At 34.3% G+C, this 24,178-nt stretch overlaps 3 protein-coding genes and 1 long non-coding RNA gene across 4 annotated transcripts; 3 read left to right on the top strand and 1 right to left on the bottom strand.

Moving 5' to 3' along the window:
• Window positions 1–3,439: 3,439 nt before the first annotated feature.
• On the top strand, window positions 3,440–4,951 carry LOC105226580 (uncharacterized; the record flags this gene model as incomplete). Its single annotated transcript, XM_049462024.1, is given in 2 exon segments — window positions 3,440–4,022; window positions 4,080–4,951. Coding segments are annotated over 2 exon segments (1,170 nt in total), but the record flags the coding sequence as incomplete, so codon positions are not given.
• An 871-nt stretch (window positions 4,952–5,822) lies between these two features.
• LOC105226579 (probable cleavage and polyadenylation specificity factor subunit 2) lies at window positions 5,823–8,559 on the top strand. The gene is made up of 6 exons (XM_011205514.4): window positions 5,823–6,080; window positions 6,135–6,400; window positions 6,466–7,123; window positions 7,185–7,645; window positions 7,708–7,952; window positions 8,017–8,559. The coding sequence occupies exons 1-6, from the start codon at window positions 5,932–5,934 to the stop codon at window positions 8,473–8,475; spliced, it is 2,238 nt and encodes a 745-aa protein (XP_011203816.2). The 5' UTR covers window positions 5,823–5,931; the 3' UTR covers window positions 8,476–8,559.
• LOC105226578 (pre-mRNA-splicing factor Slu7) lies at window positions 8,544–10,743 on the bottom strand. The gene is made up of 5 exons (XM_011205512.4): window positions 10,018–10,743; window positions 9,726–9,954; window positions 9,475–9,658; window positions 9,155–9,406; window positions 8,544–9,100 (listed from the first exon to the last, which is right to left on the bottom strand). Exons 1-5 carry the CDS (start codon window positions 10,616–10,618, stop codon window positions 8,564–8,566), a joined length of 1,803 nt encoding a protein of 600 aa, XP_011203814.1. The 5' UTR covers window positions 10,619–10,743; the 3' UTR covers window positions 8,544–8,563.
• A 116-nt stretch (window positions 10,744–10,859) lies between these two features.
• LOC125780208 (uncharacterized) lies at window positions 10,860–20,947 on the top strand. Its single transcript, XR_007423655.1, has 2 exons — window positions 10,860–13,205; window positions 13,561–20,947. It is a non-coding gene; the product is annotated as an uncharacterized LOC125780208 (long non-coding RNA).
• Window positions 20,948–24,178: the final 3,231 nt, after the last annotated feature.

The following is a 24,178-nucleotide window of genomic DNA, read 5'->3' as shown; positions in this document are numbered from 1 at the left end:
AAAATATGTATACATTTTTAAAATAATCACCCTCACGACAATAAAAATGAATTATTCGTCCGAAGTATCGGAATGACAGGTTAAAGGTAATTTTCAACTGAAAGTAACAGTTTCACCTCTTCGATTATTTAATATTCCTTTTTGCAAATATTGATGATATTTTAATTACGAAGGAGGTCGGAAAAAAACAACATTGTGTACAAATGATCTTCCATTCTAGTCGTCCTAGAATTTTTTCGAGTGTGATGCTGCCAGAAGTAACTAAAACTTTTGTGCACGCTTCTAAGACCTGCTCCCAAGTGAAAGTGATAGATTTTCTAATATATTTGTTCTATGAATTAAAATTTTATGGACAGTTGAAGGCATCCAGAACCACGGATGGGTGCTGGCGAATATTTCTGCAGTTTTCCATGCATGTAAGTGTGAAAAGCCTCCATATTCAACGGAGAACCCTTTTTACCAATTTGCTCACAAAATTTCTTAATCGTTTGTTATTATTTCATGATATTTACCTTCGCAAATGAATTTATTTAATAAATCTATTAGCTAGTGACTAGCTACAATTTTGTAATTAAACCAACTTGAAAAGAAGACATCTTCCAGCTTTATAAAGAGCAATGCATTTGTATAAAGGATCAACCACAACCTGAATTTATTTAGTTTTAAAACTAATTTAACATTTATAATAGATTGTATTAACAACACAAACAATCTATAGACCGAATTCGCCCGAATCAACATAACATTTACTGCACGGAAGGTCAGCGAACACAAAAAATACCACATTATCTGAAAGATTAAATTCAACGACGATTTCAAATTTAATATTAAAAGTAATTAAGTAATATTAAGTAATTAAGTAATTTATGACCAACAAATAAGGAAGGGCTAGGTTCCATTAAGGTATCTCACATATTATATGGAGTAAAGAGGCCTAGGTCAAGTTTTATCCCAATTTTACCCGTTTTAGGCACAACTTTGGCCGATACCTGGAAGTTCGAGAATCGTTGTATGATGTATATGGGAGCTGAGGAACGTATTGACCCGATTCAACCTATTCTCGACACAAAGACATACCATTGTTGGGAAAATATTATTCATAAATATCAATTGTGTATCTTACACAATGACTATATGTTCAGTGAAAAGTCAACTATAGATACTAGGGTCCAAATATTCAGTACCAATGGGCTTGAACAGTTTTCGGTCATACTGTGGTACACTTTAAAGGCATTATTCTTGCAATGTTTTATTCCATAACAATAATTAATTCTTGATTAGTACACTGGAAAGGAAAGAATCAGATGGAATTGTGTTTCGCCCATTTTCACACTGTAATAGTCGGTAGAAGTTCTCATAATATAATATTTGGTGGTTTCAGAGCTATGTACATACATTAAATTTATTGAAGGGCGGGCCACGCCCACTTTTTGAAAAATGTTTGCCCACAAATGCCCCGGCTGCGATCCCCTGTGCCAAATTAGAATTGTATATCTTAATTTAGTGCTTAGTTATGGCACTTTATAGATTTCCGGTTAATAGTGTTTTGTGGTCGTACCAGTTGTTCCGATTACGATCTACGAACTCATACTTTTTTGTTACCAAGGAAGGCGCATACCATGTTTCATCTAGATATCTCAATTTTTACTGAAGTTACAGCTTGCACGATTGGACGGACGGACAGACAAACAGTCATACGAATTACAACTTATCTCGTCATCCTGATCAAATATATATGCATAACCCTATATCTGTAGGTAATATTTACAACCGTTAGGTGAACAAAATTATTATATTTCGTAACGACATGTTGCAAGAGTATAAAAATTGATATTCGATAGCTTAGTATGTACATCATCATAAAGCTTTCCTAGTTTTGGTATACATCTTGATGCCACTCGACGAGTAAAGTGTTCTAGAAGGTGTGAGGCATCCAAGATGCCAAAAGTACTTCCTTTTCCCTTTGCTCCTAGAAAAGCCTCCTTCTCAATATCATCTTAAAAGAAGTATTTTCTCAGTAACTGTCTCAAGAGTTGGTAATTTATCCACATTATTTTCAATAAGCTGTATTTGTGTATAGTTTTGTTTTTTGATATACAATTAAAGTTGTAAGCTATATCAGAGAACGTTTCAAATAAAAAAGCAAAGCAGCTCTCACATGTTCGAATTAAAGGTCGGTGTCTTTATATAAATTGTAACAAAAAAGAACCCGGCAATTGTCAATAAAACGCAAAATATTTAATTATTTATCAATATTTATTTTTCCTTCTTCAAAGTAACCCCCCCAAGATGTAATGTACTTATGTCAACGAATTTTCCAGTCCTCGAAACAATTTTCATAAGCACGTTTTGGGATGGAATTCAGCTCCTTCAGTGAAATTTGTTTTCGATCGAGGGAGCGGCAATTTCAGTTTGAAGAACAGAAGAATACGGTAGTTGATCGATGGTATTCATGGTGGCTTGATGCGCAAAAAATTCAGATTTATCGGGACGAGTCGAGCAAGAACGCGTTTCATATCCAAAATACATATCCACTAAAGTCATTCGAACGCATTCGAGAGAGATGTCGAGCTCTCTTGCCATCTCTAATAATTCCCTGACGATTTTCAAGCACCATATTCTTCACTATTTTAATATTTTTATCTGTTAAACGAGACATGTCTTCAAGACTGTGTACCACTCGAAGGTTTGTGTTTTTGATAAAACTTTTCCAACATTTGCAACTATTCCGCTCACAAAATGTGGTTAGAAATACAAAATTCTTTGTTCAATATTTTTAAGAATTGTAAAAATCGCAACGCACTACTGAGGTGTACCGACTTAAGCAGCTGCTGTAAACAAATTAGATGACAGATCGCGGTCATATTTGGCATATTAATAAAGGACAGTCCCACCTAATTAGCAAACCACATTTTTTTGAAATATCATTTACCCGGGGATTTTATTTACAATTTGGGGGTGCTTTTTTGTCAGAACTTAAAACTGAGATATGCTATAAATGTGCTTGCTCCCGGTCTGAGATTTATAACTTCGAAGAAAATTCAAGATCACAATTCCCCCTTAACGAATAAAAAAAGACTATACATTCAGTAGGTCTTCCATCCTGCCCGTCCCAACATATGGTCTGATTGATCGGATGATTACTACATCTGATAAAGCGTCACTTGGGACATTGGAGCGAAAAATTCTACAATTGACAATTGATGGATTTTTACGCGTAAGCTACCCACACATATACACATTAATAGTGGGAATCGATGGTAATAATCACACTTCAATGGCGGACCACGTGTTCCTAACAGACGCAGACTTAATTTTCATACGATATCCTCTACTGTATTTTCTAAGTTAAATTGTTTTACACAAAATTAATAATGCAATTAATAACAATTTTCCCCATTCCTTGAATAACATTTTTTCCTTATACTTAATATTTTACAGCCAATCCAGTCCAAGTGCGCGAACATCAAAAGATCTACCATTCATTCCCAGTCAAAATGATATGTCTATGATGAATCCAAATATGCCGAACGGAGGACCTGGTCCACTTTCTTACCACTCTTCGCTCTACAAACGACCAAATGTTTACATAACAAAACGCATCGGCGAAGCAGTGGAGTTGGAACCACACATGAGGCCACCAGTTCATGTAGTAAATCCACAATTTCGTCCTATGACAAATCAAATGATACAACAGCAACAGCTACAGGAACAACAACAGCGTCAACAACCAGGATTTTTCCAACAACTGTTCGGCTTAGGTGGAGGTGGCAGCAGTCAGTCTCAATCACCACCAACACAACCACCACCGCCGGTGCGACCGGTACCCGTACAACAGCACCACATACAATCGGTCCAACACAACGGAGCGCAGCCACCATTTCGGGCAGTGACAGAAAATGATCTATACCTATTGGGCGCGATAGAGAAACTCGTTTACCGCGTGGATTACTTGGAGAGCCGTATACGACGAGCCGAACAATTAATTTACTACTTGATGGCGGGAAATAATCAGAAAGAAGGTGACTAACACCCTGTTTTGTAAATTTACTTGAAACTAATATTTTTTCAAATTTCAGTGCGTGATCCGTGCCCCACAAATTTTACACGTATCAGTGATAATTGTTATTACATCAATAGCAACCAGCAGGTGAACTGGAAGACCGCCAACTCAGCGTGTAAGGCGCTGAATTCACACCTTGCGGAATTTGAAAGGGGTTCAGAGAATGAAGAAATCATGGCTCACCTATTGAATCAGCCGCAGCATCGTGGACGTGACTACTGGTTGGGTGGTTTGAATCCCGGTTTGCTTTGGATTTGGTCTAATTCGGCGAAACCGGTTAATCCAAACATGAATCTCACATCCATTGCCATGTCACATGCAAATAATACAGAGAGCAATACAATCGATGTGGATGGCGGTGACAAGGATAAGAAGAAGAAGGACGAAGATGACCCTTCCCTCAATGAAACCATCCTAAACAATACCGTGGAGATTGAGGGTCAAGGTCGATGCTTGCGGCTATCTTACAATCCCACAAAACACATTTATAATTACTATGGACAGGAGTGTACTTCGAGGCATTACTATATCTGTGAAGCGGAAGACAAAACACTGGATAATAAAATTAAGAAGATCAGCAGAGAACTAAAGTTATTCGATTGATTCGATTATTTGATTGTAATCGAATCAACTTTCTCGTTTTTGAAGGCTGAAAATTATGTTTGTGATTTTGAGCCATCGCCGCCTTAAGATCTGAACACATGGTCAACTGATAAATTTGTGTCGAAATAACTGCAATTCGATTAGCAAATTTTAAATATGACATGCTGTATTTTAGGCTTAGGGTGGTATAAATTATATCATAGTATTTTCGAATTATTGAAGTTTAACAGTGGACTATAAGTTGATTTTAAGTGCAGCACATCTTTATTGTTTTAAATTTTAAATTTATTTTAAAATTTAATAAATCATGTTAATTTTTTCTAATTTATACATATCGAAATACAAATATAATGATATTTGTAAAAATATCACTGAATTACTCTAGGAGTTTCTTTTTATTTTTTTTTTTTGTGATAGCTGGGAACACAGTCTTTATAAGCTGCCGAAAGTTTCAATATTTTCTAAAATTGCTTGAATCAATGGATGTTTTGGAAGAACGCTTCAGGTTCTGTAACTTCACCAATACAGGGGATGCAAAAAAATGTGTATAGCGGACAGCCCAAACAGCGTATACTTTTAAAAAAGAGGGTATTGATTAAAATGGTTGGCGACATTATAGGGTACTTACCCCTGAGGTCTTACCATCAGTAAGTAAAGTGAAAGAATACAGACCATTTACGGTGGATGATAAAAAACGTTAAAGTATAACCTTGGCGAAATCCTAAAATCCTTTGGTCAATAGGTTGGGACGTAATATCTTCCATGGCGCTCGATGTTTTAATATTAAAGAAATTGGACAGTGGGAATTGAAAGAACTAAGAAATTTTATCAAATCAAGCGACTTATTACGCGGGGTTCTGGTGGGTCTACTTAAAATCTCATTGCCAACAAACCAAAAAAAAGTTTCGGTTCTGTGATAGGGATAATTGCCAAATATGTTTTCGATTACCGCTATCATCCACTCCTTTAAAAAAAAGTAAGAATATTATGATCGCCGACAAAATTCGCCCGTAATAATTTACAAAAAGTCGAGATTTCATATAATACTTGTTAATGTGAATACCCCTGTACAATCTCAGCTGATAACTAAAGGTTGCCACAATCTAGAAATAGTAAAATAGTTCTGCTTAAAAGTTTACTTAGATACGGCAATATTGTGATACATACAAGCAAACACACAAAGTACCGCCAGGCAGATAAAGTAACAATTTGTTTAGAAAATAACATAAACATTAATTAACAATTAATATTAGCGTTTATACAAAATGACTTCTATAATAAAACTTCATACAATATCCGGGGCTATGGATGAAACACCACCCTGTTATATTTTGCAAATCGACGAAGTGCGAATACTGCTTGATTGCGGTTGGGACGAAAAATTCGATCCCAACCTTATAAAGGAATTAAAAAGGTAGGAAATAAGTAAAAAATATAATAAAAATAATTTATTTTCAAAAATGGACAGGCATGTGCATACTATCGACGCTGTGCTACTATCCCATCCTGACGTTTATCACTTGGGTGCGTTGCCCTACCTGGTCGGCAAACTTGGCATGAATTGTCCGATCTATGCAACAATACCTGTTTATAAAATGGGACAAATGTTTATGTACGATTTATATATGTCGCATTATAATATGTACGATTTTGATTTATTTTCACTTGACGATGTGGACGCCGCATTCGATAAAATCATTCAACTTAAGTACAATCAAACAGTTTCACTTAAAGGTTAGTTATACTTTACATACAAGTATGTAGAAACAAACATTTATTACTATTTATGTTATGTTTAGGTAAAGGTTATGGTATTACTGTAACGCCACTTCCCGCAGGGCATATGATAGGTGGCACTATCTGGAAAATCCTTAAAGTGGGTGAAGAAGACATTGTATATGCCACAGATTTCAATCATAAAAAAGAGCGTCACCTAAATGGTTGTGAACTAGAACGCCTCCAGCGGCCTTCACTACTTATAACAGACGCTTTTAACGCACAATATCAACAGGCACGTCGTCGTGCGCGCGATGAAAAACTTATGACAAATATTCTACAAACGGTGCGCAACAATGGTAATGTTTTGATTGCAGTGGATACAGCAGGGCGTGTGCTGGAGTTGGCGCATATGCTTGATCAACTGTGGAAAAATAAAGAATCTGGTCTGATGGCTTACTCATTGGCTATGTTGAATAACGTCAGTTACAATGTAATTGAATTTGCAAAATCCCAAATTGAATGGATGAGCGACAAGCTGATGAAATCATTTGAGGGTGCGCGAAATAACCCTTTTCAATTCCGTCACATGCAACTGTGCCATAATTTAGCTGAGCTGGCAAAGATGTCCAGCCCAAAAGTTGTGCTGGCCAGCACTCCCGATTTGGAAAGTGGATTCACACGCGAATTATTCGTGCAATGGGCAGCAAATCCTTCGAACAGTATAATTATTACATCCAGGTAATTAGTTTACTTTAACAAATTTCCTTACCAAATAGAAAAATGTAAATTTTTCGTTTAGGACATCGCAAGGTACATTAGCAATGGACTTGGTAGACAATGCTTCACCGGGCAGAAAACTGGAACTGGATGTGCGTCGACGTGTAGAACTGGAGGGTGCTGAGTTGGAAGAATACCTGCGCACACAAGGTGAAAAGCTAAACCGTTTGATTGTTAAGCAGGATATAGAAGAAGAAAGCAGCTCGGATTCGGATGATGACATCGAGATGAGCGTTATTACCGGCAAACATGACATAGTTGTGCGTCCGGAAGGCCGTCATCACAGTGGTTTCTTCAAATCGAACAAAAAGCACTATGCCATGTTTCCCTTCCATGAAGAAAAGATCAAGTGTGACGAATATGGTGAAATTATCAATTTAGACGATTACCGCATTTCGGAATTGGGATTTGAAACTGCGATCGATGAAAATAAGGAAAATATCAAAAAGGAAGAACCGAAGGAGAGTAAAACGAACACAAATGGTAATAAGCAATTCAATTATATTATTATGCAAAACCAAACTTAACAAAAATCCAACAAATAGATGTTCAATTGTTGGAGAAACCCACCAAATGCACCAGTCAGCGGAAAACAATTGAAATTAATGCACAAATTCAGCGAATCGACTTTGAAGGACGTTCGGATGGTGAATCGATGCTTAAGATATTGTCGCAATTGCGTCCCAGACGTGTCATTGTAGTACACGGCTCAGAGGAGGCCACCAGTGTTGTTGCCAAACACTGCCAACAAAATATTGGAGCAAGAGTTTTTACACCACAAAAGGGTGAAGTAAGTTTTGTTTGTTTTCTCTTGAATCTAAATTTTAAAATTATTTTTTTTTTTAACACAACAGACCATTGATGCCACAACCGAGTCGCATATTTACCAGGTGCGTTTGACGGAAGGTCTTGTGGCGCAGCTGCAATTCCAAAAGGGTAAAGATGCTGAGGTGGCCTGGGTGGATGCTCGTATTGGAGTGCGTACGCAAGCTATAGATTCGAGAGCAACGGACGACGGCGACATGGAAGTCGAGGTATCGGAGGACAAGACTCTCACACTTGAAACGCTCGAAACCGACGACATACCTGTACACAATGCTGTGTTAATTAACGAACTCAAACTATCAGACTTCAAGCAAGTGCTGATGCGCAACAATATCAGTTCAGAGTTTTCCGGAGGTGTATTATGGTGTGCAAATGGCACGCTGGCTCTGCGGCGCATGGATGCGGGTAAAGTGACTATGGAGGGTTGCGTATCAGAGGAGTACTATAAAATTAGAGAACTGCTTTATGAGCAATACGCCATTGTATAGTTATTTAGAATATGCTTACGTATAAAAATATAAAATTTTGTATTAAATGAGAAAAAACAACAAATTAATTAAATTAGCATTAAATCGTTTATTTGGACATAAATTGCATCATAGGATCATCTGTGCGCTGCCGCTTACGTTGCCACTCGTCGATTTCTTCTTCCGTCGGTGCCTTAACGTCGTATTTGCTGTTGTAGCCGCGCTTACGTTCATCCTTGTGCTCGTCTTCATCTTCCGACTTGGCACGTATATCACGCAAAGCGGCTTCCAACTGGGCCTTCTCCTTCGCACGTAGTGCTTTTTCCTTTGCCTTTTCTTTTTTCTCCTTCCGCTTTTGATTCTTAGACTTTCGTTTCTTCTCACGCTTCTTCATTTTTTTCTTCACTTTTTTATTTTCTAACTGCGTCTTTTTGGCCTCTTCTTCGTCTTCTGATGAAGATGATGAGGAAGACGAAGATGACGATGACGATGAGGAGGATGAAGAAGATGCCGATTCTGCTGGTTTTTCTTTTTCTTCTCTTGGCACTTCTGTAGTTATTGCAGTATCTGGTACGCTAGTCCCCGGGGCGGGATTTAGCAGATCAGCGAGCGCTTCTGGATCCTTCATACCTATGCAGTAAGAGTTCTGTGGAAATGCATATGTAAATAATTATTTTTTTAAACATAAATAGTATAATACCTTAATAAATGACTTGCAACACTTGTAGCCCCATCGTCCACCATTCCAATAACTGCCCCAAACAGTTGTATGATTATTAATCATGACATCCTCTTCGTAAATACTACGAGCCTTTGGCTTTTCTATGCCTTTAATAACTTTTCCACTTCGTGAGTATTCAATGTACTCTTCTGATTGAGCAAGAAGCAGCGACTTGGGAGGCGCTTTTAAATGCTCCTCGCCACCATATTTCTCCACTATGTCGTCTTTAGTCTATAAATGTAGTAGAAAAGTAAAAATGTAGAACCGAATTTGAATATTTAAGTGAGCATTGTACTTACACTAGATTTGAACTGTTCTTTTTTCTTGTCGTACTCCTTTTGCAGGAGTTCTAACTTTGTGGGCTCAGCAAGCAAATGAACATCAACGCCTTTGCCATGCGCTTCCCAAGCGAACAGTTGAGCTGTAGCATGTTTCGTAGTGTCACCTGAAAAACGTACAAAATTTTCCCCAGCAAACTCCACTCTGTAAAAAGCAAATGAAGTTGAGCTAGTACATATTTAAGAAAATAATAATAATTTCCAAGGCTTACTCTTCTGGTGCCTGATGAGGGTTTGGATTATCACGCATAGAACGTGTTTTAGGATCATAATAAGCTGAATTCGGATCCAAATTTCTAAGATATTTTGCCGTGTCTTCGCGTATTCGCAGATTACGCACAGTAATACGTTGTTTTGAGTCCACTTTTGTGCCAGGCATGTCTACCTCGTCTACATATTTGTCCTCGTTGTCATTATCATCCGAAAACTCTGCATCAGGATCTATAATATACATATAAAAATGTAACTAAATTGCTAATGAGAAAATTTTAACAAATAATTTACTTTTTTTCAACTTCTCTGCTTTTAGTTGTCGTTTCGCTTCCTCGACTTTTTCATATTCCTCAATAATTTCTTTATGATTGGCGGGATCATATGAGCTCCAACGATCACGTTTTTCATCATAATTTACTGCTGTATCTTGCACCACATGCTCATCATGCACTACAATCGACTCAGCATATCTGGCTAACACCTTGCGTGGTCGCTCCAAACAATCCTTTTTCTTATGCGTCATCGCACCACAATTTTCACATGCACCTTTTCGGAATTTCGTTACTAATTTAGTGGTATCTAACCCTTTTGGAGCACGTTTTTCCAGCTGACCCTGCTCATCCTCTCTTTGTGGCCTTTGATGTTTTAATGTTGGACCTTGTGCATTATAATACCAAGGTGCATTGGAAATGTATTGCGGTATATGTGGATTGATATCTCGGCCCTCCTCATCTACAGCAGCTGGTGCAGTACCCGCTTTACGAGCCTCTTCCAACTCTTTGGCTTTACGCCAATCCTCACGGGATTTCTTTTTTGGTTCCTCACTATCAACATCCTCTTCTTTATTGTGGATAAGCTGCGAGACTGGTGCCCGCACAACACCAGAACTCATTTTTACGAGATTTCCTTGCAAATTACACTAATATTATTTTCTTTTTGCAGCAAAGCCACTTTTTCTGTGCAGAGCAAAATAAAAACATCTGTTTATATGAATAATTTCTAGCAAACAATGTAATAATCGATAATTGATGTTATCGGGTGTTCTAAAATCGATGAATGTCGTTTACGCTCTTATTCCAGTTTTACAATACCAAATAAAATGTTTTATACCATGTTCAGACCGACACTTAATCACACGATTTCGGCTGTTGAATGGATTATCCCACTAATCTTAAAAATTTATCAAGATTTCGCCATACAAAAATGACAGTTCCAAATCACTTCATTGAAATGATTTGAAACTGATCCACGCTAAATCTCTCTGTGCGACTCTGATTTTGCGCAATCTACTTGTCAGCACTGGAAATCTGTTACATTATCACAGCTGATTTAAACAATACAAAGGGAAAAAATGTAAACAAATAATATTTTTTTAAAGCAATGAATCTAATTTCACCTGAAAATCGACTTAACAAATGAAAAAATGCATCTATTATTTCTATTATATGAAAAATATTAAAAGAAATACGGCTTTTATTTCAAAATACTATATGACAATCTTTTCTTTTGATAAATATTAAGCGATGTGAATTCTTGAATGACAATAACAGCTGTTTTTTGATCTTTCTAACGGCAGTGAGAACAGAACAGAAAATGTGTGCTCAAGAAGGTGATAAAAAATCACATGTCTACAGAAGTTTTGGGAAGTTTTTTGATTCGCCCTTAAGAACGTGATAGGAAAGTGTGACAATTAAACCAGCACGCGTTACCGGCATGTCACTAGGTAACATGACCGGCACTGTTCTAACTGGGGTAGGCAAGCAAAGAAGAATTTTGCGATCAGCTGACGCTAGAATAACCAACACAAGCATAACGTCCACACAGTCACGTTGGACAACACTGGACTGATAAAAAATCACATGTATACAGAAGTTTTGGGAGGTTTTTTGATTCGCCCTTAAGAACGTGATAGGAAAGTGTGACAATTAAACCGGCACGCGTTACCGGCATGTCACTAGGTAACATGACCGGCACTGTTCTAACTGGGGTAGGCAAGCAAAGAAGAATTTTGCGATCAGCTGACGCTAGAATAACCAACACAAGCATAACGTCCACACAGTCACGTTGGACAACACTGGACTGATAAAAAATCACATGCATACAGAAGTTTTGGGAGGTTTTTTGATTCGCCCTTAAGAACGTGATAGGAAAGTGTGACAATTAAACCGGCACGCGTTACTGGCATGTCACTAGGTAACATGACCGGCACTGTTCTAACTGGGGTAGGCAAGCAAAGAAGAATTTTGCGATCAGCTGACGCTAGAATAACCAACACAAGTATAACGTGCACACAGTCACACTGGACAACACTGGTCTAACCTGACTAATTGAACAGACATGATTAGACATATCATATATTACATAAAGTCTGTAAAAGTAAAAATTATCGTCTAAAAATTTTAGTTGGAAATCAAAAATTCATATTTCTGTGCATTAACATATCTTATGTTAAAAATTAGTTTATTTATTAAAATTCCATCAGTGAAATTTTATATCGGCAGATAATGAGAACAATAAATTAATAGCACTAGTTATAGGCACATAAATTAAAAAAGGAGTATTATCTATTTTCCACTTTATCGTTGCCACCTTCTAGCTCACTTTTGAATTTGGAGTATCAGTTTTATCACATCATGGAGATAAGATTAGTGACGTGAAACCCGAAAAGATATTAAGCATATGTTGAGTGGAGTACAATGAGTATGCTTAAGTCTAAAATGATGCTAACTATCAAATTTAAGAAGTTCTAACGAAATAACTCATATTTGATTGTTAAATTATAAGAAAGCTATGATAACATACAACATCTTGATGTAGTATTAGAAAAATATTTGCTGTACTTTCGGGTTTCAAAAATATTTTATGAAAATCCCGGAATTTTTGGAACACTTCTTAAAAAGCTCCAAAGGTTTAGGGAATGAGAAGGAATTCATAAAACATTTTGTGAGAATCTCGAAGTTTTCGGGAATGGAGCAAGGCTTTTTTGCGTGTTACCTGAGTAATATTATTCACATTTTACGAAAATAGCGAAGTTTCGGGATTGAAAAAATTTGTTTACATATACTATTTTAAACTTTTTATGAAAATCCCGAATCGGGATCGGAAAATCTTGTTCACTTATACACATACCCCATATTGTGTGCATGTACCTTCAAATCTGCACATGTGCACAATCACTACTCGCGCACACTGCTCTTCTACAACCGCCACCTGCTAGCCAAGAAAATGAGATTTGAGCAGCGATAGAAGAGAAACCGACCAACTGCGCCTCCATAACAACATAAGTAGAAGAAAGCAACGTATTAGTTGAGTGGAAAACGTGAGCGTGTTTGGAACGTGTCAGTCTAACTAGTGGCTAACTAAGCATTGCATAAAAGTTCTAAATTTATAGAAAATTATTTGGTGATTTTTCTGTCGGCAAAATTGGCCGTGAATTAACGTACAAAAAAATAATAAGTAATTACTGTGAATACGTATAGGTAAATTTGGGTTAAGAAAGCTAGTTAGAAGTTATTGATTATAAGCTTCATGAGCGTAAAGAAGCGGTGCACTGTATGTACATAACGCGCGCGTTAAAGTGTATCTATACGAACTTTCAACAGTGGATTTGTATCGGAAAATTTGTATCTACAAAAAATTAGTGTGCGCAAAGATAAAATAGCTAAGAATTGAAAAATAAGCAAGAAAGTAAAATTTTTGTAAAACAAAAGCAAATATTAAATACTAAAAAATTTATTTGAATTGCGTAAAATTATTTTTATTTTTTTATAAATTGTAAAATATGAAAAGTGTATCGGAAAAAGTCGACTCAAACAGTATCTTTTACATTTGCAGGATAATTGAAAGCCGTTTGTAGAAAACTCGCACGACAAAAAAGGTGAGTTTGTACTTTTGCTTTTTTAATTAACTTAATGAGTTCGGGTTCATTAAAAGCAGCGAATTTGTACATAAAAAGTGGGTATTTTATGGCGACAACGCTGCTTCAACAACAAGTGCCGCTTTCTGCACAAGCTTCCAATACCTTTGAACCAATTGCCAATGCAAGCAGTGTACGCTGTTGTTTCTTGTGTTTCGTTGTGGCACGCCTTTTTCTGCAATATCAGATGTTGTACCGTTAGATGATGCCTTTTCGGCAGGCAGACGCGCAATCAATAAAATATGCGACATTGCCAATGGCACTGTTTGCTGCGCTCGTGTTAATGCCTCCAACAGCAACACCAACGACATTTACAACTACAACTGCAAATTTAACACTCAATATGGTGTTAGGCCGCATATGGTGCACATTCTTCGAACGGTTGACCCCAAAAGCGGTAAGACGAGCTTGTGACTTGAAGTCGTCCAAACGCATTTTCCTTGGCAGGAGCGCACTCCACCTCTTTTGTGTGTCTATGCGCCATACAAACGCAGTGCCACCCTTTTGCACGCAACGCAAACACTTTGTGTGTGTGTGTGCATGGGTTTCATATTGTATGTGCTTCATGTGGCAGCAGTAAGCTTGTTGTTGCTGAATCTCGCCGCAAGACGCCAGTATCGATTTAACAAGCATCAGTGGGAAAAGTGAAGGCTGGTTAACACTTATTTTACTAGAACGCGAGACACTTGAGAGTATATAGTATTAATACTAAAAATAGAAGGTATGTGAGTTCAAGCGCATATCTGGTATAATTAAATTCAAGGGGGATGGGTGAACTATTTTAAATATGTGTATACAATTTAGATGCGTGTAAGTACACGCATGTGAAAACTCAGTGGTGCAGAATCGGTTGCAATTGATTTTTCACTCAGCCAAATTCATTTGGCATTCTCTTAGAAAGCTCAAAGTTTAAAGCTGCCAAAGGAGATGGAAAAAACAAAATTTTAAATATATGTATATATGAAATAAAAATTGTATTGCTGACATTAGGGGAATATAACAGCAAAAATAATGTAGTTGTACAATACATAAAACATAAGATCTTATCATATCAAAAAAAAAATAATAATTTACTTCGAAGATTGCTTTTGGTTTTAGCTTTTTTTAATACATTATAAATTAAATAAAATTCATATAAAAAAAGTGAAATTTGAATTATGTTCGGATTTTACCGACTAATCTAACGCCGATTAACTGTATTAACTCGGATTATTGCAGGAGTTAGTGAAGATAACTTTGTTGCTAACTCCTATTTAACCCTCAAAATTTCAGAGAGTAGGGAGCTGCATTTTCGTTGACAACATTGTTAAAAATGTCCAATTTTAATATATTGTGAATGAAAAACTAGCAACACTGATAGCTGTTTTTAAAATTTTCAATAATAGAACAAGAAATTTTATGTTATGACGCAGTTTTAAAAATTACGTGTTGATATGTTTTTGTAATAAGAAATATTTTTGTAAAAATTGATTGGCTAACAACCGCAATGTTTATCTTCTATCAATTTTCATTGAAAATATTATAAAAATGACAATCAGCTGTTTACGAGAGTTTCAAACTTGCATAGCTGCCGTCTGTCACACAAAAATTTGGATCATACTTAATCCGGATTAACGTAGCCATCCGACAAGACTATAAGTGATATATACATATCCTGTGCGATATGTATCATTTGAACTAATGAGGGTCCTTGTGAAAAATTTCAAACTTTTAGAGTTATCGTAGCATCAAAACATTTTTGGTCAATCTGCAGACTTTCTTCACCAGTTGTATCAACTTTGGTTTAAATCAGCCGTATGATACTAATTTTGATATTTGACTTTGGTATTTAAAATTTTTCTGGATTGATATACAAATTAACAGTTAACAGATGGAAAAAACCTTTGACTTTACAATAAAAGCTCATGTAGCTACGAGATTGCAACATGTCATAAACGTCTTAAACGAAGCGAACTGTCAAACTCTCTTAGTAACTATGAGTAAAGGTTTCCTGTAGTGAAATTAGAACTTAACTGATCTAACCGCAATCAGTCTATTTGGAATTTCAGCTAATTTGTACGTATCTAATTTAGGGATAAGTTGAAAGACCTTATTTGAAGTATTGTAAATTTCAGCAAACATCTAAATAAATGCATTTTTCTTTATATTATTCACATTTCGTGAGCATTTTGTGTCGCCCGCAATTAAGTGTTCTTTTTTGTTTTGTAAAGGATTTCTTATAATAAAATGGAAAACAAAAATTTACGAAAAATTTGGGAAACATCTATAAATTGTGCTATAAATACTTAAAAATGCCATATGAATTAAAAACTAAACTTTTTAGAGGTGATTTTATTTTATTTATCTATGTACTCATGTACACATGGATATAAGTTTTAGTTTTATCTGCTTCTAAAGCTTTATTTAAATACTTTTGTGAACAATTTGTTCATTTAAATATAAAATGTCAAAACGTACAACAAACCGCTTTGCGAAATATATGTAAACTTGCGTTCATAAATTTATAGATGTTTATAAAACACATAAAATTGTTTGCATTTCTTTTTGCATTTTTTCTAACATAGTATTCTAGTAGTATATACAAACACCATGAAATAAAAAGCCGGTGAAAATACTCGTACTTTCATGTGGTAACCGGCTGCAAAAGTGTATTCGCTTTTCTGACATTTGTTCTATTTTCGTATTTGTTGATAAATTTGAATCGAACGACAGTGAATGCTAAAACTTGTTATACACATTTATATATTGAGAGATTTTCAGAAATTAGTAGCATGCCTGATGCTTTTGATTTTGTTATTTTATTATGTTAAGTGGGATGTGAAACTGAAAAAAAAAAATTTGGAATCTTTATTTTTTTTAGGTCCCGTTCTTATTTTACGCATGTCAAGTTACTAGGCCGCCCTGACAAAATTTTAGAAAGTTATCGTTAACGTACAATAAGTTATCTGGATATAATGTGATATAAATAAATTTTTGATGTTTTTGGCAATTTTGTTATTTACTTAAAAGTTGTATTTTATCACTCGAACTATTTTTCTATTAAGGCGTACACCTAGTAGAAGCGCCTGAGAACTCTTTTGAATAAACTACTGCATTAAATGTATCAAAACATTGAGGATGGTGACCTTTTCCATGTTAAAAAAAAGATTATTACTCTGTAAGTTATTGCCAATACAACGATTCACGAAAAAGATATGAAGCTTAATAAAATTGCTGAAGAAATTGTAAAATTTTGCTCAAAACTAAGGTGATCCTTTGACCGACAAAATGTCAATTTTTATATAGTCGAAAATCTGAAGCGTCATGGTACGCATAAAAAAAGCAGAAGATAAATCAAAGTGATCGAATGATATATTTTTTTTTCTTCGAGATACAACTACAGTCAATTTGAAAATTTTAGTTTTGAAAATAAAGCGTTTAAAGATAAAATTTTTGACTAGATTATTGGTGGCTACTCTTTAGAGAGATGTAACTGAAAATTTTTTTGAAATATTCATATATATTTTCATAAATTTGTAAAGTACATACTTTTATGCTAAAAAAATAAAATTCATACAAAGTGTGCCCTTAAGTCATTGGTTTTAAGTACTTATGAAGTCCACAAACTTCTAAAGTGCTATACAACATACGTTCAATATACATACGAGGGCTGCGATATATATTTCTGGCCTAATAATGAAAAAAGGCATATTTATCAACGAAAATGTTTTTTTTTTTTCGTTGGATTTGGCTCGTCTTGGAAGACCCACCCGGTCGATTGCTGTTTTGTTTCGGGCTCATACGCATAGATCCATGATTCGTCACCTGTGACGATCTTATAAACGTCTTTTGAAGCACCGCGATCGTATTTTTTCAGCATTTCTTTACACCAATCCACACGAGCCTTTTTTTGAGCGATTGTCAAATTGTGCGGGATCCAACGAGAACAAAACTTTTCTACGGCCAGGTGTACATGCAATATCGAATGTATGCTGGTGGGAGAAATGCATAGGCATGCCTCTATCTGAAGGTACATATGTTACATGACGGTCTTGTATTATCAGTTCACGTACGGCATCGATGTTTTCTGGCACAACGTCTGCTTTTGGACGACCTTTACGGAATTCGTCTTTGAGCGAGCGTCGGCCACGATTGAATTCGTTGTACCAGTTTTTCACAGTGCTATAGGATGGTGCTTCATAGCCATACAAAGATTTTAGTTCATCGATGCACTCTTGTCGTGATAATCCACGTCGAAAGTTGTGAAAAATGATCGCACGAAAATGATCACGAGTTAATTCCATTTTTTGGCCGAGATGAATTTTTTAATTCCCTGTAAATAAAACAATTCACTATTAAATGACAAAACGTTCTGAGTGATGTTATGCTAAAAAATGTCAAACTTTCCAATGGAAATGTCAGATTGCACCTGGCAACACTTAGTGTAGTGCAGAAATATATATAGCAGCCTATGTACATTACTCGCCTCATTATTTATATCTCGATTTTAAGTAAATAGATAACCAACTACCATATTTATTTACCTATGATATCACAATCACGTAGTTTGCAATGTGTTCACATAATTTTTTTTGTCACATAAGTTTATTTACTTTTTGGCACCACTGTGTGTGTACCTATTTGTAGTATATGACTTTAACATCGACATTGTGTAAGGTGTTTTTGGGGGCATGACAATTATAAATACATACCTACGTTATATATACATATATATATATATAATAAGAATAAGTGTCGCTCACTATATGAATAGACAACTACATATGTATGTATACATAATGGGTGGTCCAAAAAAAATTCTACCGCACAATTAGGCATTAGAAGCTAATATATATTTTATTATATATAATACATACACTCGTATACATTCACACATACATATATGTATATGCATTCTCACAAATCTTTTAGTATGCTTTTCCGCTGTGAATCGATTTTTTTGGGAAGTCACGCAAAAGTACTTATACAAAAGAAATGCGACTTGTATTTGGACTATTTACAAAATAATATTTTCTTATTACATATGTATCGGCATTTGTAGGTACGCTATAAGTTCTAAAATTCGTGCTACTTTGTTTTACTGCGTCTGTTTTGCGGCATAATAATTTGACATTTCAAAATAAAAATACTCGTAATCCGCCTGATTTATGATAGTCCCTTTCACGCGGCTTTTCTTTAAGAATAATAAATTATAATTACTTACTATATATAGGGAATATACCATAGACATATACATACATAGGTACATATGCATTTACTGCTGTACTTCATTGTATTTTCACGGTGAATTTTGGCACTTACCTGCTAATTATGACAGTAATTTGTGCGAAGGGCTTTCGCCCTATTGGCTTCTGTTGGCATGTATTGCATAATTTGCATTATTAAAATGCTATAATTAGCGATTCGAAGTACTTTTGTGCTTTCATAAGGGGTAGTTGTAGCAATAGTTGCAGTGTGTATAACCATAAGCTAGCAAGTATCAAACTTTGGAGACTTTAGTGAAATTACCAAAATTCACAGCAGTATTAAAATTGCATTTCAATAGTTTGCATTGATTGAAGCTTAAAAATAAATGTACTTTTAATTATTATTAAATTTTTTTGATTTAATTAATTAATTGTCATAACGTAAAATTGTAAATTTGTACACTTGCTTAAAAAAATGGTTTTTGTATTACATACAAAAATGAGTTTACGCAATAACATTTCTCAAGTTTTCGGTTCGTTATAGCATCTAACTGTATGAGACTATATAAAACCCCTAATTATATTAATCTGAAATCAGAAATTACTTCTCTGCATCTGGATAACTTATTAACATAAAATTCTCCAGATTTCTTCTGTTCTCAAAAGAATTCTTGCTGAGAAGAAAATTTCGGCAAATGAAGAGGTAATCGCCGAAACTGCGGCCTATTTTGTAAAATCGTACTACAAAAACGGTATGGAAAAGTTGGGGTGGTTCGGGGAATAAAAAAAACAACGAATTTTGCCAAAAAATGCGTTCTATTATGGTAGCCCGGGGGCTTTTCAATGATTTCTTAGCATAATCTGTCGTCTGTTCTTTTCACCACTTTCTAAGTTTATCCATACCAAGACAGCTACTATTACTATATTCTCTCTTAGATTTTGATCGTTCGCAGAAAAGCCAAATGCTGAATTCTCTGATAATTATTAATTCAGCTCATTTTGACTGGTCTTATGTTACTTCAATAAAAATGGATCCAAAGTGTATCCAATAAATAATTACATTTTCCCTTATTGTATTGTTAAAATAACATCTCGTTACCAGAATTTTTTATATATAGTACATATATTATTTTTTACTAACAGACAGTTCAATATACTTGGGTTAGTAGCAAAAGGAGCGCTAAATAGCTACCGTAGCTTCATATCAAGAGTAATTCAAATAGATAATATACAGTTTTGGACTTTTGCTTCTTTGTGATGAATTTGAAAGGAAAGGCATTAGTTATTGAAGTCATTATTGAATTAAGAGGAGGAAGAAAATAATTGTAAAATATTTTTGGTAAAAACGGAGCGTAATAAGGTTGACAAGTCTTTACTTTTCACTTACGAAAAGAGCTTTTTTCTATTCTTTTTAGAGGCCAATTTAAAAGAGAGGAGAGCTACGAAAAATTTCTAATGAAATTCAAACAAGTTTTGTTTACATAATGCCACACTTTCAAGCTGACGTCGTAGTACGTGGAATTTGTCATCTCAGTTTAATGCTTTGACGCAACCAACTTAATGTACAAGATATCTGTTAAGTTCTTGTTTTGGTTAGAATCAGAATATATAAATATGCTTAAATATGCAATTTATTATTAAAAAACCAAATTAACCGTTTTGATTATTACCTTTAACTTTATTTCTATTAATCAACTCATAATTATTGGGTATATAATATAATAATATAATATATTATTGTTGTTACACTTTGTTGTTTATTTATTTTACGTAGTCTATATTCGTAAGCAGTTGCTGCATTTCCCATGGCATTTATCCATTAAGGTGAAGGTCTACGTGGCAGTCCACGTTAACACACCTGTCTTTTTATGGCTTCCGTTAATCTACAAGTATTTGTAGCTTATGGTGCTTAGCATCTAGATATAAGCCTACAAAAGGTTGGTTCTAAAGCAACACAATAAAACTCTTCAATTAATTATCACTTTTTATGATTTCTTTCGGTACTCAAAAAACCTTTTATTTCTTAAATTTCAGAATTGTAAAAATTTTATGAAAATGTCGAAATTTTCAGTAAGCAGAGGGGTTGATTTACGTTTATCTGAGTAATATTGCACACTTTTGATGAAAATCCCAACATTTTCGGGAACGAAAAAAAGTTGTTTACGTTCAAATGGATACCATTTAGGTAGAAAAACTTTTGATAAGTGTTTGAGTTTAAACCGTTAATTGTGTTCTAGGTTAATGAAAATAAGTTTTTTTCTTTAAAAGTTAATACTGTATTGTTCTTCGTAATAATGAGAATTTTTTATTAAAACATAATTCGCTTCAAAATAGTGAATTACTTCGTAGTATCTTTTTTGGTTTAATTTATTACCACAATATTAACAACTTTTATTTAAAAAATTTGTATTTCCTTAAAATAAATCTTTTAGTGTATCCACAGTGTAAGAAGTATTAGAAAAAAAGAAAGTATGTAAACAATTCAGTACATCATGAAATGAATCTAACAGAGCAGATCGTCGAATTTAGAATATCGTTAATTGAATTTTGCTTTCTTTAAAATTTTGATGCAATAAATGATTAGACTTACTATTTAACACCTGCCTTTTCATATTCATGAATGTACATGCATAACTATAAAGAAAAAGAAAGCAAATCAGCTATGCATGCGTCGTTGCAGTGAAGAAAAAAAATTGATAGACACTGCACACCATATTCACTCGTCATCACCCACTGAGCAAGTGTAATAAAAAATCTCATAAAATGAGAGTAAAAATATACAAAAATAAAAAACAACAACCTAACATGAATACAATCATAGATAAATGAATGAGCCGCGAACTGCACTCTACCAAGTGCCAACAACAAAAAGTTGCAGTCAGACGTTTTTATTATGAGATTAATGAAAATTGCTTGGAAAAGTATACAACCTTTAGAATTAGAAGTGAAGGTAATACTTGTATATTTAAGGGGGTAGAGAGCGCATTGAAAGCGATAAATAATGAATTAAATGTATTTTAATCGATTCGATCAGGATTGATCATACACACACTTGTATTCGTTGTTCTAAATGCTGTGGAAAACTTGAAAGTCTTTGATCTACTAGAACTTCTGAAGAAAGTTCATAGCTATTGTTCTGTGAGAAAGAATCATATAATAGAATCAGGTTCATACAATTTGTTTGTTGAACTTAATATGTATACTTTGCTCTATTCGTTTTATTGCCTACAAGTTGTTTCACTCGATAAATAAAGTTGTTAATGTAGCTTTTAAACTCTAATTACCTCAATGGGCTCGTTGAAATTTAGTGACTTTTACAACGAAGTGGATGTATGTAGATATATGTACATATGTATGTATACATGTTTTCTAATAAAAACACACTAATAGTTAAAAATATCCAAATCGGTTTTATCGATACAATTAAGTTTTGTATACGAGTATAACATCATCCAAATTTTGAGTACTTTTTCCCCTAAATCCAGTCGTATGTCATGAATACCACGTTCAATATTGACTTCAAGAGAGTCCGGTTTATTGCTAAAGACTGCACGAAAAGTTGCAATTTGAGAACGATTATTTTGAAAATAAAATCGTATAATTTCTAAACGTTGTTCTTGCGTATATCTTTCCATGATTAAATTATAAATACAAATGGACTAAACGATACTTAGAAATAACATCATTCCTATTGTAAAAGACGGTATTTGATTCTTTGTAACAATGTATATTTTTTTATAAGGGAAAAACATGTTTCAGACTGCTTCCTATTTCTTTCAATTGGCCAACTACTTCTAACTGATTAAATTAAGCAACTAATTGAAGAGTATTTTATTTGTTGTAAGATATGTTCCAAAGTGAGTTCTAACTGTAATATATGGTTTTTAAAATTCCTGTTCCTTTTGTCCTGGAAAAAATTTAAACTTTCCTATCATTAAGGCTTACAAAATTATATAAAAGTGCTTATTTTTAAGACCTACCAATAAATAAAAAAGATGCATTCAATGTTTAGTAAAAAAGTAGGTAAGGTTTGTTTATTAGTTGTTAGTAAAATATAGTGGTTTTGAAATCAATTAGACCTATTAGATGCATTTTCCTTCAACTTTATCAATCAAACTGCGGAAAAATACTTACAAATCACAAAAGTCACAAAGCACTGGATCTGTGTAAATGCGAAATTAAGAATTTACTCTTTTATCAAAATATTATACAATTTCCATATATTTTTTTCGTTCCTTTGATTCAATAGAGGATCCCAAATAATATTCATATTCTTTATACATTTTTTTTCGTACCCAAATTTGACATGCAATGCAATCTATATTCGACATTTATACTTTATAGTTAAGAGTTCAGTAGGGTAATCTTTTTTCAAATTTTGTTTGCATTTTCTGTTCCCTTATACCCTTAGAATTAATGTAGAAACCCACTTTACCATTGGAAGGTTTCGAAAAAGATCCAAAAATAATAATGCTGCTCAACGTTCGGAGCGCTCGGAGTGCACCTCAATCTTTAAACGCGTTTTTCTCAAATACACACTTTTTTAAACTGGCGGACATGATTCCGGTCGAACTACTCAACCGATTTGCTTAATTTTTTTTTAAATGTTCACAAAACGCCTGGCTATCGTCCCTACTAGATTCATAATTTTTTATAATTTATTGACAATGTTATAACAAAATTTATGTAAAAAAACATGGGGAAAAATAAAAAAAAACGTTGATTACTTTTTTATTTATCAACATTTTTTTATGATTCTAGTAGGGACGATAACCATTCACATACTTTTTAAGAATAAATTGGGTTTTGTTTTTCAGATGATGCAGAAATCGTATCCACCGGTGAAAAAACGCACATCATTCACTCAGATATCATCAAAAAATCCGAAAAAATTTGTTTATACACTCCACGATATGTCTCATGATATGAGAAAAAAGTTCTATTGTAGAATAAAAATTTCTATGAAAAAAAAGTCAAAAAACAGGTCAGATTACCTTACTGACCCCTTAAAGGTATTGCATATAAACTGAATATTCGTTATTAAACGACACTTTGAATCAACTCAATTGAAATAAACCACGATGACGGAAGTCTGATAGTAAAGGAAATATATATTTACACAGGTTTCCGTAATTTTTAATATATTATATATTCGGTATCTGGGGCTTGAAAACATATAGCTCGACCATTTTTAGATGCAAATTGTTACAGATTAGTACTACTAGATTTATTCAGATGTCTTATAAATGCTAGGTTTTTTTCATTCTCAAACTGGTGCAATTTAAGTCACCTGTGCCGGAATTGGAAAATTTTTGATGTTTAATACATATTCCTATGTACATATGTACAT

This window comes from Bactrocera dorsalis, unplaced genomic scaffold (genome assembly GCF_023373825.1).
Source record: "Bactrocera dorsalis isolate Fly_Bdor unplaced genomic scaffold, ASM2337382v1 BdCtg212, whole genome shotgun sequence".
Classification (NCBI taxonomy): domain Eukaryota; kingdom Metazoa; phylum Arthropoda; class Insecta; order Diptera; family Tephritidae; genus Bactrocera; species Bactrocera dorsalis.
This window is presented reverse-complemented; position numbering and strand designations above follow the sequence as displayed.

Coding starts and splice junctions, on each gene's coding strand:
- LOC105226579 (XM_011205514.4), top strand. CDS start 5,932: ATGACTTCTATAATAAAACTTCATACAATATCCGGGGCTATGGATGAA. Junction 6,401..6,465: donor TCAAACAGTTTCACTTAAAG/GTTAGTTATACT, acceptor TGTTATGTTTAG/GTAAAGGTTATGGTATTACT. Junction 7,953..8,016: donor TTACACCACAAAAGGGTGAA/GTAAGTTTTGTT, acceptor TTAACACAACAG/ACCATTGATGCCACAACCGA.
- LOC105226578 (XM_011205512.4), bottom strand. CDS start 10,618: ATGAGTTCTGGTGTTGTGCGGGCACCAGTCTCGCAGCTTATCCACAAT. Junction 9,955..10,017: donor AGCAGAGAAGTTGAAAAAAA/GTAAATTATTTG, acceptor TGTATATTATAG/ATCCTGATGCAGAGTTTTCG. Junction 9,659..9,725: donor CCTCATCAGGCACCAGAAGA/GTAAGCCTTGGA, acceptor TGCTTTTTACAG/AGTGGAGTTTGCTGGGGAAA.